Source organism: Sitodiplosis mosellana, unplaced genomic scaffold (assembly GCF_009176505.1).
Source record: "Sitodiplosis mosellana isolate CC-2019 unplaced genomic scaffold, AAFC_SMos_1.0 Smas_scaffold_6226, whole genome shotgun sequence".
Lineage (NCBI taxonomy): Eukaryota > Metazoa > Arthropoda > Insecta > Diptera > Cecidomyiidae > Sitodiplosis > Sitodiplosis mosellana.
Window position 1 is genome coordinate 19,965,940 of NW_022601467.1, and position 13,606 is coordinate 19,979,545.

The window sequence follows — 13,606 nt, forward strand, 5'->3', positions numbered from 1 at the left end:
ATCTTTAATAGCTCTTAGTTACCTGATAATAGAAAAAAGAAAGAAGCGGTGGCGGAGGCAGCACCAGAAAATGAAGATAATAGAAGTTGATAGTACATGCATAAACATGAATATAAATATTTACACTGACACACATGATTTCGTTGTTCATCCATCGTCGTGGCGGCGACGGCGACGGCGACGGTGTTGAAATTGGAAAAGTAGGGCACCGCCGAAAGAAGGGAGCACTGAAAAAAAAAACGGTGTGCGTATCGCTTGCACGCGAAAGAATAAGTCACAAAGAAATCGTGTTATCATAAATTGTTGTTCATCTTCCATTGGTTATCCATTCCAACGCATTGCGTTCCGTTGAACATCCGTTCAGGATCTCACTCCCGCCGCACAGCCTCGCTTTTTCATGCATTTGCCGCGGCTCAAATTTTCACATACATACTCAAGTACAACCAAACAAAATGCTAAATAAATATATGAGTATCAAAAGTTACGTGCCTTTTTTTCATTCTATTCGTTTCGTGATTCCCCCCAACTGTGCCGAACAAAATCGTGCAAACGAAGAAGATAAATCTTAAATAAGTCTTACGCTCTCTCTCTCTCTCCCTTCCTCTTTTGATCTGCCATTAAGTAATACCAGGCACATCCACACATGCACGGCCCAAAAGCGATAGAGATTATAACAACAAGAATGATGGCGTCTGGAACAACAATTGAAAATAAAAATACACACAACAATGTTAGATTATCAATCGAGCGATTGGAATTTATCCGGATTACATGCACGAATGCCACTGGATTTTCGATACCACTTGTGTCTCCGCATTTTCCATAAATTGTTTCGAATCGATTATCGTCTCATCTACGTCTCGATTATTTTGTTTATTTCCCTTTTGATTTGTTCACTAATGTATTTTAATTCATACTGTATCCACTTGCATACGCGTTGCCAATGTATGGTGTGCCTATGACCAGACCGCAATTTTCGTTTCATTTTGCATGCCGTAAGAAACATTTTAATTTAAAAAGAAAAGAAAATGAAGAAGCAGCGGCAGTGGCGGCGGCGGCAGCAGCGGCAAGATAAATCGAAAACGAAACACCGAAATGAAATTAGATGTCGACGCGTCAATCAGTTTTCTCTTACCGTGTACGCTCATACGACATTGCTTTTTATGAACAGCACAAATTGAATCATTTGAATACATAAATGCACACGCAAGCAAGCATACCCATTTACGTCCCCCGCACTCGGGAACCAACATGTGAAAAGTGAAATGGAAAGCATAGTAGTAGCAGCATACATGAATTGAGGAGACGAAATTTTTTTTTATTGTAATTTAAGCATTTCGAATCGCATATATTCTACTTAGAATTTAGAACGGTGCACGCTACCGACTCATATTAGATAAAATCATAACAAAAATGTAAATGAAATACACAATTCTTGTTCGCATAATGCTTTCCATTTCGTTGGTTCGCCGTGCACCGTTAGATAATTGTGGCAAAGGTATGATATTTGTGCGTATATGTTGTGACATAGCATGGTACCTCGTTTTGTGACTCACTTTTCGTCCGCCAAATGTTTCTTTTGCTCTTTTATTTATCGCTAAACAAGAAAGCAAATGCCTGTTCTGAATATGATTTTAATAATTTTCTACTTACCAGCAGGCATTTTGAGGTACGAGTTGTTATTGTTGTTGTTGTTGTCCTGCGTGTCTCCAACTCTTTTGCTCCTTCGAATGTTGCGTGTGTCGTAGAAGTATTGAGATTGTTTTGTGCGTTGGTGATTTTTCCGTTTCCCATGTCTAAATTTGGCCTCGACGAGACACACACCAGCCAACCTAGCAACACAACATTTCGATTGAAGCACAAGGCTTAATGATGTTACACCCCCAAAGAACAAGAGTGTTTTTTTTTTGGGTATATGTGTGCGTTTCGCCCCGAAAAACTTTACGGTATACTTACGCAAAGCCAAGTTGTCTGGGTCCAAATGGTTCAGCTTACACGGGCTTTTTTGCACGCTGGTAAAATTTTATTCAATTTTTCTCTGTGTGTCGTCGTCGTCGTCGTTTTTGTTGTTGTTGGCATTCATTCACACGCGGAGGATGAGAAATGGGATTCATGTCGGTGACAGAGATTTAGTTAAAACGAAAAATGTTCAAGTTATTTGCGAAATTAATTACAAACAGAGCAGAGATTCGTAGCGACAACACAACATCCTAAAATTCGTATATTTGCTTCAGCACTTACTGCTACCGTTCGGCATCTTGACTTGAAAGCGACACAAGTGAGCCAATGTGGTGGTGGAAGTAAGGAAATTTAATGTTTTAAGCTTTGCAAACAGACGTTATACTAAATAATTCTTATTAATCATTATTTTATAATCGATTCCGCTCGGTTAGGCAAATATGTCGTTGTTTTCGCTCAAGCCAATCGGGAGACGCATAACTATTTCGTCGAGGAAATTATTATCCATATTAATGCATAACGATACGATGCGAAATATTCCCGTACGACATCGGGGATGGATCGAAACATATTAAATTCCGGAAAATAATTGAAAAAGTAATCAATTGAGGCCGAAACGAGATTTGGCCGAAATTTCTGTTTTTTTTTCGGTCCCATCCGAAATGCGTGCAGCCCATCAGGAAGTATAATTGTCAAAAGAAACATTTTCATAGAGATGGTAGAGAAAAAAATGAAGGGAGATGCTCTCATTTCGAAATGTCTTTCTGCCTTGCTGCCGTTCAGCTAGTTCCCTTATTCTTTTTTTTCTCTTCATCTCCCTCCGAAATCTTAGTCCCTCGATTCCATTCAATTAATGTTCACGTGTTTCAAATGGAATGCAATCCTTATCATGGCCATACAATAATGTTCTGGGCCAGAAATGATTGCGAAATAAAAACCCTTTCATCGAACTTTTTATTCCGTCTTTTTATGCGTACTCTCTTTTTTATTTCTTCCCATTTTCACACTCCCAAGTGTGTTTTGTGTGTGGAACTTTTCGACAATTTCATCATTTAACGCAATCGTTATGCGCGCACATTTCGCATGAAATAAATGGTCAAACCAACAACGCTGACTATATAATTAAAAATGTCTTAGCTGGAAAAAAGAAGAAATGTCTTTAATTTATTCTTGTTAAAGCGAAGAAGGAAAATAACACTCGAGGAGGGAATCCATCGTTGAAATGGCATGAAAGCAGAAAAAAATAAGGTCACGTTTAAATCCCGTTAATTCAAAATGAAATGCATGCGTTGGCAGTATAAACGGAAGGAAAAATATTGGACAAATGAATGAAATTCGGTAGAGCATGGATAAATGGTCCTGTGCGTTGCTAGCACTCTCTTGTTGCCTCGCCGCTTCTCTGCTGTGGCTGCATTCACGTTGCCGTGCAACCGAAGCACATTTTACAGTAAATCACTACAGCTTTTTATGCGCTTCGATTTCGCTCTTTCCATTCATTCTTCTGTTCGCAGTTAGCGCTCTCTCCACAGTTTTCCCCGTTGTCTTTGCCGCCAATTTAAGAATGCTTGTTTTGTCTGAGCATTTTCACATTTCAATCAATTGATGCTTCACTCTATTCCATTGTGGATGGGTGCGTGTGTGTGTCGGTTTTGAACGAACCATTGAATGGCAATGTAACAAAGAAAGAGCGAAAAAAATCTATTCTCGTTTCGTGTTTTATTCCCTTTCTGCCTTTGATGAACGCACAATTTATTCTCGTTTCTTCGTCCTCGGAACCACCGAATTTCGATTGTTATTTGTCTACTTATTAAATAACAATCTAGTTCACATCGCTCTGTCTCTCTCCATCTTTTTTTTCTGCTCATTCAATCTCACTCTCTTTACCACCACCACCGCCCATCCGTACGTACATTGTACGTGGTCCTTCCTTTGATGGATGCATCGAATGTGATGAAATGAGTTTGTAATTTTAATGAATGATTCCGATCGATTGGTCAAATTGACGATGCGTAGGCGCTCGCTTGACGCACTCCAAAATTGTCGACTCATCATTGAAATTCAAAGAAATCGAAGATACACCCACACACACACACAAAAAAAACACACTCACTCGCCAACAGAAGAGTGTGTTTCCGTAGCAACATTGTCATAAGACGGATATCGGTAGAATCGACAATAAAAAAAAAACAACGAACCAGATTGAAAAGGGATAAGAAAAGCAATTGACAAAAAAAAAGGAACGAACTTCTTAATACTGAATCGTTGTGCCTAATGAGTGTGATTTGAGCCAAGGCAACGGAATACTAGACAACTAGGGGAAAATATCAATTGGTAGTACGCTATTATCTATGTTTTTGGCTTTTTATCGCTATTCATTGGTATATCGGTGTGAATTGGTGAAATAAATTGAATATTCGTATCAATCGTGTACATTTCATGTGAATTCAACATAAAAATATAGAAAAATAGAGACCGATGTACGCCAATATCCGCCAATATGCAGATAAACGCTTATTTTTGAAGAATTACCATAAATCAGCGAATTCGTTTAAATCCACGTTTAAGTGCCACGTATTTTTGGTTAACGCTCTGTACTCAACTTATATTGTGTTTAGTTCATGACACTTGATAAAGTTTAAGTTCCGCGTACTTAAACTAGTACTCAATTGCCATAGTACTGGTCGCCAGCTTTAAATGTTCTTTAGAATTGATCTTGATATCATCAACAACAAATAAATGACACTAGAAATGACATGATAAGTCTACTTAAATAAATAAGTACTTAAGTACGCGGTACTTGAGCAATAGCTTAAGTGCGCGTCATCTAAATATATCTACCAATTTCAGTACGAAATATTTGTATATCGGCGAAATATTCGCATATCGGTTAAATATTTGAAAAAGGTCATAGAATCGTTACAAATTATCATTATTTGTTATATTGAAGCTTATCCAGAGGAGAAAAATTTGATCCTAGCCCCTAGATAGACAATCATTTTTCCATTTACAAGCGGCGATAAAGCGTTTGTTCGTTATTCCAAAGTTGAATTGCACATTTAACGTCGATTAGAAATTAAATTACGAACAAATTATCGGCGACTATGTGTGCTTACATGTCATTCGCTTGAAATGGCCAATTATATTCCGGCTGTACGCTTTCATTCTCTCTTTCACTCAACGCCCGTTTTGTCTCAAGTGTTGGGAACAGAAAAACGTGCCGAGACATAGGTAAATCACTATATATTCAATGTAAATGAGAGTTTTATTGAATTAATTCACTATTTGCTGTTGCTTGCCATTTTGAACAATGATGAAGTTGAAAACCCGTCGCTTCGCATTCAAAACAAACATGTTAATGTACTCTTCATTACGAAGAAAACCCCTGAGAAAAAAAACTCAATTGCATCGCCCGAACGTTTTTACCCTAATTTGAATTAGGAAACTTATTGTTCAGCATTTCTGATGAAGGTGTGCATTTTTAATAAATGTAATGTAACGAGCGCAAACGAAATGAGACGAGAATCGAGCCCGAGAATGAGTAGCACTGGAAATGGAATAAATTGCACTTCTTAAAATTGCATTAATTCGTTTGGACAGTCGGCGGTTCGTGGCACAATCTATTATGCATATGAAAATTTATGGGTAAAATCTAAGAAAAGGTGAACAAAACTTATTGGCTATGACATGAATCCCAATGCCATATTTTCGTCGGAGTATTTTACTCGATTTCGGTAAGTGGAGTCGGTAGCAGAGAAGAAGAAGGAGAGAAAAAAACCGCAGCTAATGCTGCAAATGAAATCCGTCGTTGGCATCCAAAAGTATTGTGAAAGCGGCATGTATCGTTGCCGAAGAGCACATAAAATACATCACAGTAATAATTTATCCCGAGCAGACATTCATTTGGAATTCGTCCGCAGGAAGAGAACGTCATCTTCACTTGTACAATTCACTCTTTATCCGCATCGATTCGCTTTCTTTTTCCTTATTTTCTCACCCGCTCTCTCTCTCTTTCTCTCTCTCTCTCGCTCTCACTCGCGCGCTCGTCGTCTTTATCTGTGATGTGGAGCTGGAAATGAGATAAGTCATTTGATGTCAGTTTCTATGTTTGCCCGCAGTGTGTCTATGACTCGTTCGCAAAGATACTCTTCTCGTTCTCTTTTTTTAACTACCCTCTGATTCGGCGAAAAACTCATGTAGATAAAATTTATCGCAGCACCATTATTGTATGGGTGGCTCTCTCTTTCTGTCTACGTGTGTGTGTGTGTGCCTCTCATATGAACACACGTAAATGTTTTAAATACTGTTTATCTTCATGATTCCTAGGACATTACACGTGTGCATATCAAAAGACACGATGGGATTCATTCATTTTTCCGAAGGTTTTATGTCTTCCTTCGAATTCCATTTTCATTCTTCTGCCGCTATTCTCGTATTCAATTTAGCCGGAGCATTGAAAATGGCCATTTATCGTCGGTGTTGTTGTTGTTGCTAGCTCGTTCTTGGTGCACAGATAAAATGTCAAAAATGAATTCGTTTCATGGATAATTTCATACAATAATCATTTTATCATATTTGAGTCGTGTCTTTCTTGAGTCTTTCTCGTTCATTCGTCTATCTCTCGTATGCCCATGATAGCAGTCCACTCGACAACCGTCCCCGAGATGTTTATCAAAAAACGTTCTTTCATGTCGTTTGCATCGATTCGCATAAAAAGCTCAAAGAAAAATATGATCCAGTTTCCTCATTCACATTCTATCTCTTGCTCGTTCGCTCTCTCTCTCTCTCTCTCTCTCTCTCTCTCTCTCTCTCTCTCTTACTTGGTATGTTTATGTTGCACATTAGTTTGAATGTGTACGAAATGCGAGATAACAATTGAGTCAAAACGATTTGATAATTGCGTACATGTTTTCTTATCTGGAGATTCATTGAGTTTTTCGAGTATGACGCAAAAGTTTTTTCATTATTAAAATGGTCTATGTATGTGAGTGTGTGCGTGCGTGCGTCTGGTATTGTTTGACGAGATGCATGTACATTTGAAAATGTCGTCAATTTGTTACGGCCGCCATTGTCAAATTTGCTTACATCGGTTAGATTTGGGCTATGCCGTAGCAGAGCATAAGATATAGCCGATGTGCGAGCGCAAGGGAACAACCGGAACGGCGCACACATGAATACACAATGGCAGTAATGATGGTTATTATTTTTCGACGAATTTGAAATGTGATGATAATTATATTGCACAAGTAGAGAGTATGATGCGGTTCAACTCCGTAGGAAAGATAAATTTTTGGTAGAGCGGAAAAACTTTCATTCCACGCCTGACGTTCAGCCGACGAACGGTTTTTGTCATTTGTCACATTAATAAGCAGGAAATGAAAAGGCAATACAACAGTCGGGCTACGTGCAATGCGATGAAATAAAAACAGACAAAGAGATGTGCCGTTGCGTGCAAAGATGCTGACAAGTTTCGAGAGTAACTCTCTGTCCCATTTTGACGACATAAATATGTGAAAACTTGGTATGGATTAGAATTTTTGGCAATTAATTACCCGATTATGCCTCGAAATACGGCCAAATCCACTTCATAAGTAGGACAAATTGTCCTTCATTCATTTGTACTCGGTCGTACGCATTTTGGCTTTTATGTTATGACCGCACGCACTGTCGCTCTTTGTCATTCCAACCGAGCGTTCAATGAAGCGCTTGATTCGAAATTTATGCTTTCATCTTGTGCAACGACCAATCATAAAATCAACAAAAATATGACGGAATGGCGGCGAATACTGTATTGGGAATATCAAATATTAATGTGCTACTTCTTCGGTTTATGTTTCTCGAGATAACAAAATAATTAATTCCATCGAATGTCAGCAAATAAAAGATGAATGTTTCAGTTTTTTTTTCGGTCGTTGTCATCGCATGTTTTGTCTGAAACTTTGTTGTTATCGAAAAGGAATCAAATAACAATGGTCGTTTGCAATGACCGAAAGACCTCAAGCATAGCATAAACATGATGCGTGTCGTTTGGTTTAATCGTAGATCAAGCGCGTTCAACAGCAGCAAAGCATTTTCTTCATGTTTATTCTCATGTGTTTTTATTCGAGCTACCAACTCGCAAATACATCTGCGTAGTAGCCTTTTGTAGCGTCTTTGTTAGCTTTTGTTCCTATGCTTGGCTTCGCTTTTTTGCCCCATTGTTGCGTTCGTCGACTAATGCAAGAATTTTCATTTTTCATATTTTTTTCTGTGTTTAAGGAGGCATTAGAATAACGAGCAACAATAAAAATTCAACTCAAGAAAAACATATAGATGCGCTGCGTTTATCACTTTTGACGCACACACAAATATCCGATTGAAAAAAAGAGAACAAAAAAAAAACAAACAAACAGCTTTTTGTATGAAAGCTCATGATGCAAAGAGGATCTGGATCGCAATGCGAGAGAAAAAATTGCAAACAATAGAGTAGATCAAGTGGATGTTTTCAGCAAAATTGACGTAGATCCAAGAATGTGGATCAAAAGAAGCACTTTCTTTGACCGTCAAACAGCTTGTGCTCTACTATTGTTGTGCTGCGCATAACCGTATGTCATTAATTGATGCAGAAAAAATGGGAATGTCGAGCATTTTGTGTCCATCAGATTACAATTACTGCGAAGAAAAAAAAATTGAAAACAAACATCGCGCAAGAGTAGCTAAGCTTATCGCCTTTTTTTATCGTTGGAATTTGCATGCGCTCATTGCCCTAAACAAAGTCAACGTTGTGAGATAAAGAAACGGGATTCATTTGCACCACTTATCGTCCTATTCTTTGCGAATGGAATTTTCAGTTTTACAATGTGGAATTTTTTTTCTCCATGCTGTTGTTATTCTCGTGTGATGCAGAGAGTTTTGCACTATTTTCTGGAATGAAAAAAAGGCTTCCATTTGTCAAAAGTACACTTGGCATTGAGCGAGCGCGCGTATGTTTCCATCATCTTTTATTTGCTTTGTATTATTTCGAATGAATATAATTTTGATGTAAATGATTCCGTTTGTATTTATTTGTGGGATTTTCCTCTTCACATTCTTCTTCTTCTCTATTTTTTTTCTCTCGCAGGGTGACTCGCCATTTGGTAAGACAGAAGCTTATATCAAACTGGAGCAACTTGGAGAGGGTTCATACGCAACGGTCTTCAAAGGATACAGCAAGTAAGTTGAACAAACACACACATAAAAACGTTTGAGTTTTTTTTTCTCTGCTTGGCCTTTGTCCATTTCGGTTTTTATCGAAATGGCAGATTTATATGTTTAGACGTCATCATTTCGATTGGTATTTTTTTCTCCATTTTTTTGTCGGAATAAATCATGTAATGGAATGAAATATCGCTACAAAATTCAATACATATGGATATAGTTTGCGGTTTCGATATAATTTGTTGGCTCACACAAATTGAACCAACAACGATTCGTTCGTTCTATTGATTTTCACTCATGACGACGATGGCGGCTGCGGTGGAGTCTTTCCACTACATTTTCTGTTGTTGTTGTTGTTGTATTTTCTCACTTCACCTGCACACTTTAAAAAAAAAAACGGGTAAAATGCCATATACATATTTTATCCTGGTTAGCGTAAATTTCCGTGCATTTTCTTAGCCAAACACTTCAGCCAATGTGTGTCAATGTGCCACATTGCTACATGCGTTGCTGTTGTTGCTGGTGCTGGTGCTGCTGTTACCACACTTTATGCGCATTGCTCTACATAAGAATCAATATTTCAGAGAGCGAAAATAAATCCATTGGTGAACAGACAACGAGGATATGTGTGTGTGTGTGTATGGCTTTGCAAGCCACTTTCAAATTATTGAAAAGAAGACGAGCAGAAAGAACACAACGGAAAACAAGCACCACACACACACACACACACTCTTTCCTTCTCAATTTAAATGGAACAGACTTGATTTATAGTCACTTCTGAAGTGAGAAAAAAAGAACTGCTTCACATCGTTTGGTTGCTCGGCAAATCTGTGAATCTATTTTGCTAAAAGAGCATTTAGCTCTTATAATTCTATTTAGTTTGTACAATGTGCTGTGCATATCAAATGGTATTCGAAAAGAAAATACTGCCGAAAAATCGCTTCACAATCCATTTGCATGCAACGATCGTTCTGCGGGATTATCAATCTCTCGATTTTTCGCAAGTTGTGGGTTATATTTTCCCTTCGTTTGCCACTTTCGTCGACATTTTCGAGCTGTGCAATGCTTATTCGCAACAGTGACGAAAAGCAGAGAGATAGAGTGACATAGAGATAGAGTTAACAGCAAAGAAACCTTTAATCCTTGCCACTTCGTTGCACTCGTGCATGTACCATGCCGGCCATTTGAATAGTCGTAACGTTAAAGTGACATGAAGTGATTTTGCTGCGGAAACTTTATTTTCTTTCTGATTCTATTTATTTGATGGTTGTGTTCGGTTACTTCTTTTTTTTCGTGTCTGTGTTACTACTATTCATGCTCACATTGTTGGTTGCAGGACATGAGTTTAAAGTGGAAAATGTTCAATTGAATAGATGCAAGTTTATTTAAATTGTGTGGAATAGCAACAAAGACATGTTGAAGGAAAAAAAACAGAAGAAGGAGGCAGAGAAAACGGCGATGCTGAAGACTGTTAGAGCTTCAACCCGAATGTAATGTCCACATATTTCCGGTACGAAGTATGAAAATGCAATGATGGGTACTTCGTTCGGTCCATAATGAAACACGATTGTAATTTCCTTGAACGGAAAAGAAATCGCCTTACTCGCATCGCAACGTCTATTTAAATGGAACGAACCCAAGTTAAATGAGATGAAAGAACGAAATAGCACTTATTTTATTTTTCGCCCCCTTTTTCTTCACTCTCGATACACTATTAATGGGAAATTGAATTTTTCCATCCGCCTCTCTCTCTCTCTCTCTCTCTCTCTCTCTCGATTAGCATGCGCGCACGCCATAACATCCAATGATTCTCTTTTCGCTAAATTAAGCACTTGCCGCACTGATTTATGATGAATAGCATAAGCGTTTGTGCATTACCCGCATTATTCAAATTCCATAGCATCGAGTGCGCGCCCGCGACAAAGAGATAGGGAAAAAAAGAGAGAGAAAAGAATTGAGTCATCGTCTCATAATCCATATCATTAACCTTGTTGCATCGACGCCAAGCAGTTTGCCTATATTTTTTTTTCGTCGTTCGTTCCGTTTGTGCCTTCATTTCTTCTGCACTACCTTTATCAAGCGGTTTCCCTTCGAGCGTGTTATTGCAATGTTATTCTTCATTGTTATTTTGTGTGTAGCGAAAAGAAATAGAGGAAAATCACAAATTAAATAACGTGAATTATTTGAGCGTGAAAAAGAAAGTTGACGAACCAAAACAAAGGCGGCGACGGCGACAGCGTCGATGGCAACAAAAAAAAGTAGGCAAAAAGCGAATCTCAGCGAGACACGCATTCATTGGGCTAGCTCGTAGTGTATTTGTCGCTTTTGAACAATTTATCAATATGATATATGGCCACCAATTCGTTTGCGATTTGGCCGTATAAATCGTCTTACGTAGTTTATTGGTTCGGTAACAATGTGAATGTGCGACTGACACACCGTACTCAGCGCTGGCTGGTTGGGTGTTAACACCCGATTCAACACTGGCGCGGTGGTTTATGCAACAAGACACAAAGACAAGTGAAACAGAAAACAACACACAAACACAAACCGAAACGGTACAAAAGTCGTCTCAGCAATGAGTTGCATTTATTGCTCGAATTTATTCGAAAGATCGGTTGCTATTGCGCGGGTGATTAATAACTGAATATCTTGAATGGCGCCAATAAACTTCGTTCTCGTTTCTTTCCTCGCACTATGCGGTGGTGGTGTTCACAAATCCAACGTAACAAGCACGTTTTTTTTTTCACTCTTGCTATTTGTTTTTGCCCGTTTGAAACGAGCCACTGAAGAACTTCAAACCACATAGTTTAACCACAATTTATGAATATGAGAAAGTTCACAATGGGTTTGAAGTTGACTTCTCAAACGCAAATAATGTGAAATAAACGGAGAATGAGCAGAATGAGAGAGAGAGAGAGAGAAAAAGCAGTGACGAATGGAATTCCAGTTGATGCTTGAAATGTACGGTTTTCCACTTTTTTCCAAGTAGAAAATCCAATCACAATAAACATTTGAAAAGTTAGCACATTTTTTATATTTATAATTATTGATATTTGCTTGAAGACGAACGAAAAAAAGTCCGCTCGTCGTTTTTATTGCACTACTCTTTCGAGTGGATAGTTCAATCACTCTAGAATTTGTCGTGATTTTTTTTTTATTGTTGTACTCATCATAACTTTTTTTTCTATGTTTCTTGCACAGTTTGACGAACCAAGTAGTTGCACTCAAGGAGATTAGACTGCAAGAGGAAGAGGGAGCACCATTTACAGCAATCCGTGAAGCATCGCTGTTGAAAGAACTGAAACACTCGAACATTGTAACGCTACATGATATTGTTCATACCCGCGAAACGTTGACATTTGTATTCGAATATGTGGTAAGTTGTGGAAAGAATGCGGGCAAGACACACGGGCAAAGAGTTATTGTTGCGTGATTGCCATTTTGTTTGATAGAATCACCAGTTTCTTCAATTTATCACATTCCGGTATAAACAAAAAAAAAATTCTCTCCCATTTTAGAATACCGATTTATCGCAATACATGGAGCGACATGCGGGTGGTTTGGATCATCGAAATGTTCGGCTATTTTTATTTCAATTGCTGCGCGGTCTATCGTATTGCCATAAACGGCGAGTGCTTCATAGAGATGTTAAGCCACAGAATTTATTAATTAGCGAAATAGGTGAATTAAAACTTGCCGATTTCGGATTGGCAAGAGCCAAAAGTGTTCCCAGTCACACATATTCTCATGAAGTGGTAACGCTATGGTACCGACCACCAGGTAATTATAACAATATCTTCATTTCTCTCTCGCTGTGTGTATGTATGGTCCCTGATCCAAAGCATACTGCTTTCGGCTCGACCAAATGCAATTTTAATTGAGCCGACAAATCGGAGAAAATTAATGGTTGAACGTGACGCATACTATATATATATTTATGCTATTCATTTTGCAGATGTATTGCTCGGCAGTACTGACTATTCGACGTCGCTAGATATGTGGGGCGTAGGCTGTATATTCGTTGAAATGATTACAGGAATGCCAACGTTTCCTGGTATTCGTGACACATACGATCAATTAGACAAAATTTTCAAACTGCTCGGCACACCGACCGAAGATACATGGCGTGGTGTAACGCATCTACCAGGATATAAACCACAAAAATTAGGTAATTACTTTGTTTTGCATTCTCGATTTGAATTTTCCATTTTCATCAAATCGACCCAACGACTAATCGTTTGCTTTCAATTTTTCATTTCGAATGCGTACAGGATTTTATCGTCCACGTAAATTAGGCCATAGTTTTCCACGATTGTATGATATTGTTGAGGGTGAAGCGATTGCTACCTTATTTTTGCAACTGAATCCCGAAGAACGAATGGGTGCTGAAGATGCATTGAATCATCCATATTTTGCACCATTACCACGGAAACTGTTTGAATTACCAGACGGTAATTAGTTCAATTTCAAT

At 38.4% G+C, this 13,606-nt stretch overlaps 1 protein-coding gene across 9 annotated transcripts in view; it reads left to right on the plus strand.

The window, feature by feature from the left end:
- The window catches only part of LOC129578795 (cyclin-dependent kinase 14), a 175,253-nt gene that overhangs the window by 154,828 nt on the left and 6,819 nt on the right, over positions 1-13,606 (plus strand). For all 9 annotated transcript variants that reach the window (XM_055467921.1, XM_055467919.1, XM_055467920.1 and 6 more), the window contains 5 exons: positions 9,056-9,147; positions 12,337-12,511; positions 12,654-12,915; positions 13,091-13,303; positions 13,407-13,586. In XM_055467921.1, the coding sequence (XP_055323896.1) occupies positions 9,056-9,147; positions 12,337-12,511; positions 12,654-12,915; positions 13,091-13,303; positions 13,407-13,586 (922 nt within the window). The remainder of the gene's footprint in view (positions 1-9,055; positions 9,148-12,336; positions 12,512-12,653; positions 12,916-13,090; positions 13,304-13,406; positions 13,587-13,606) is intronic.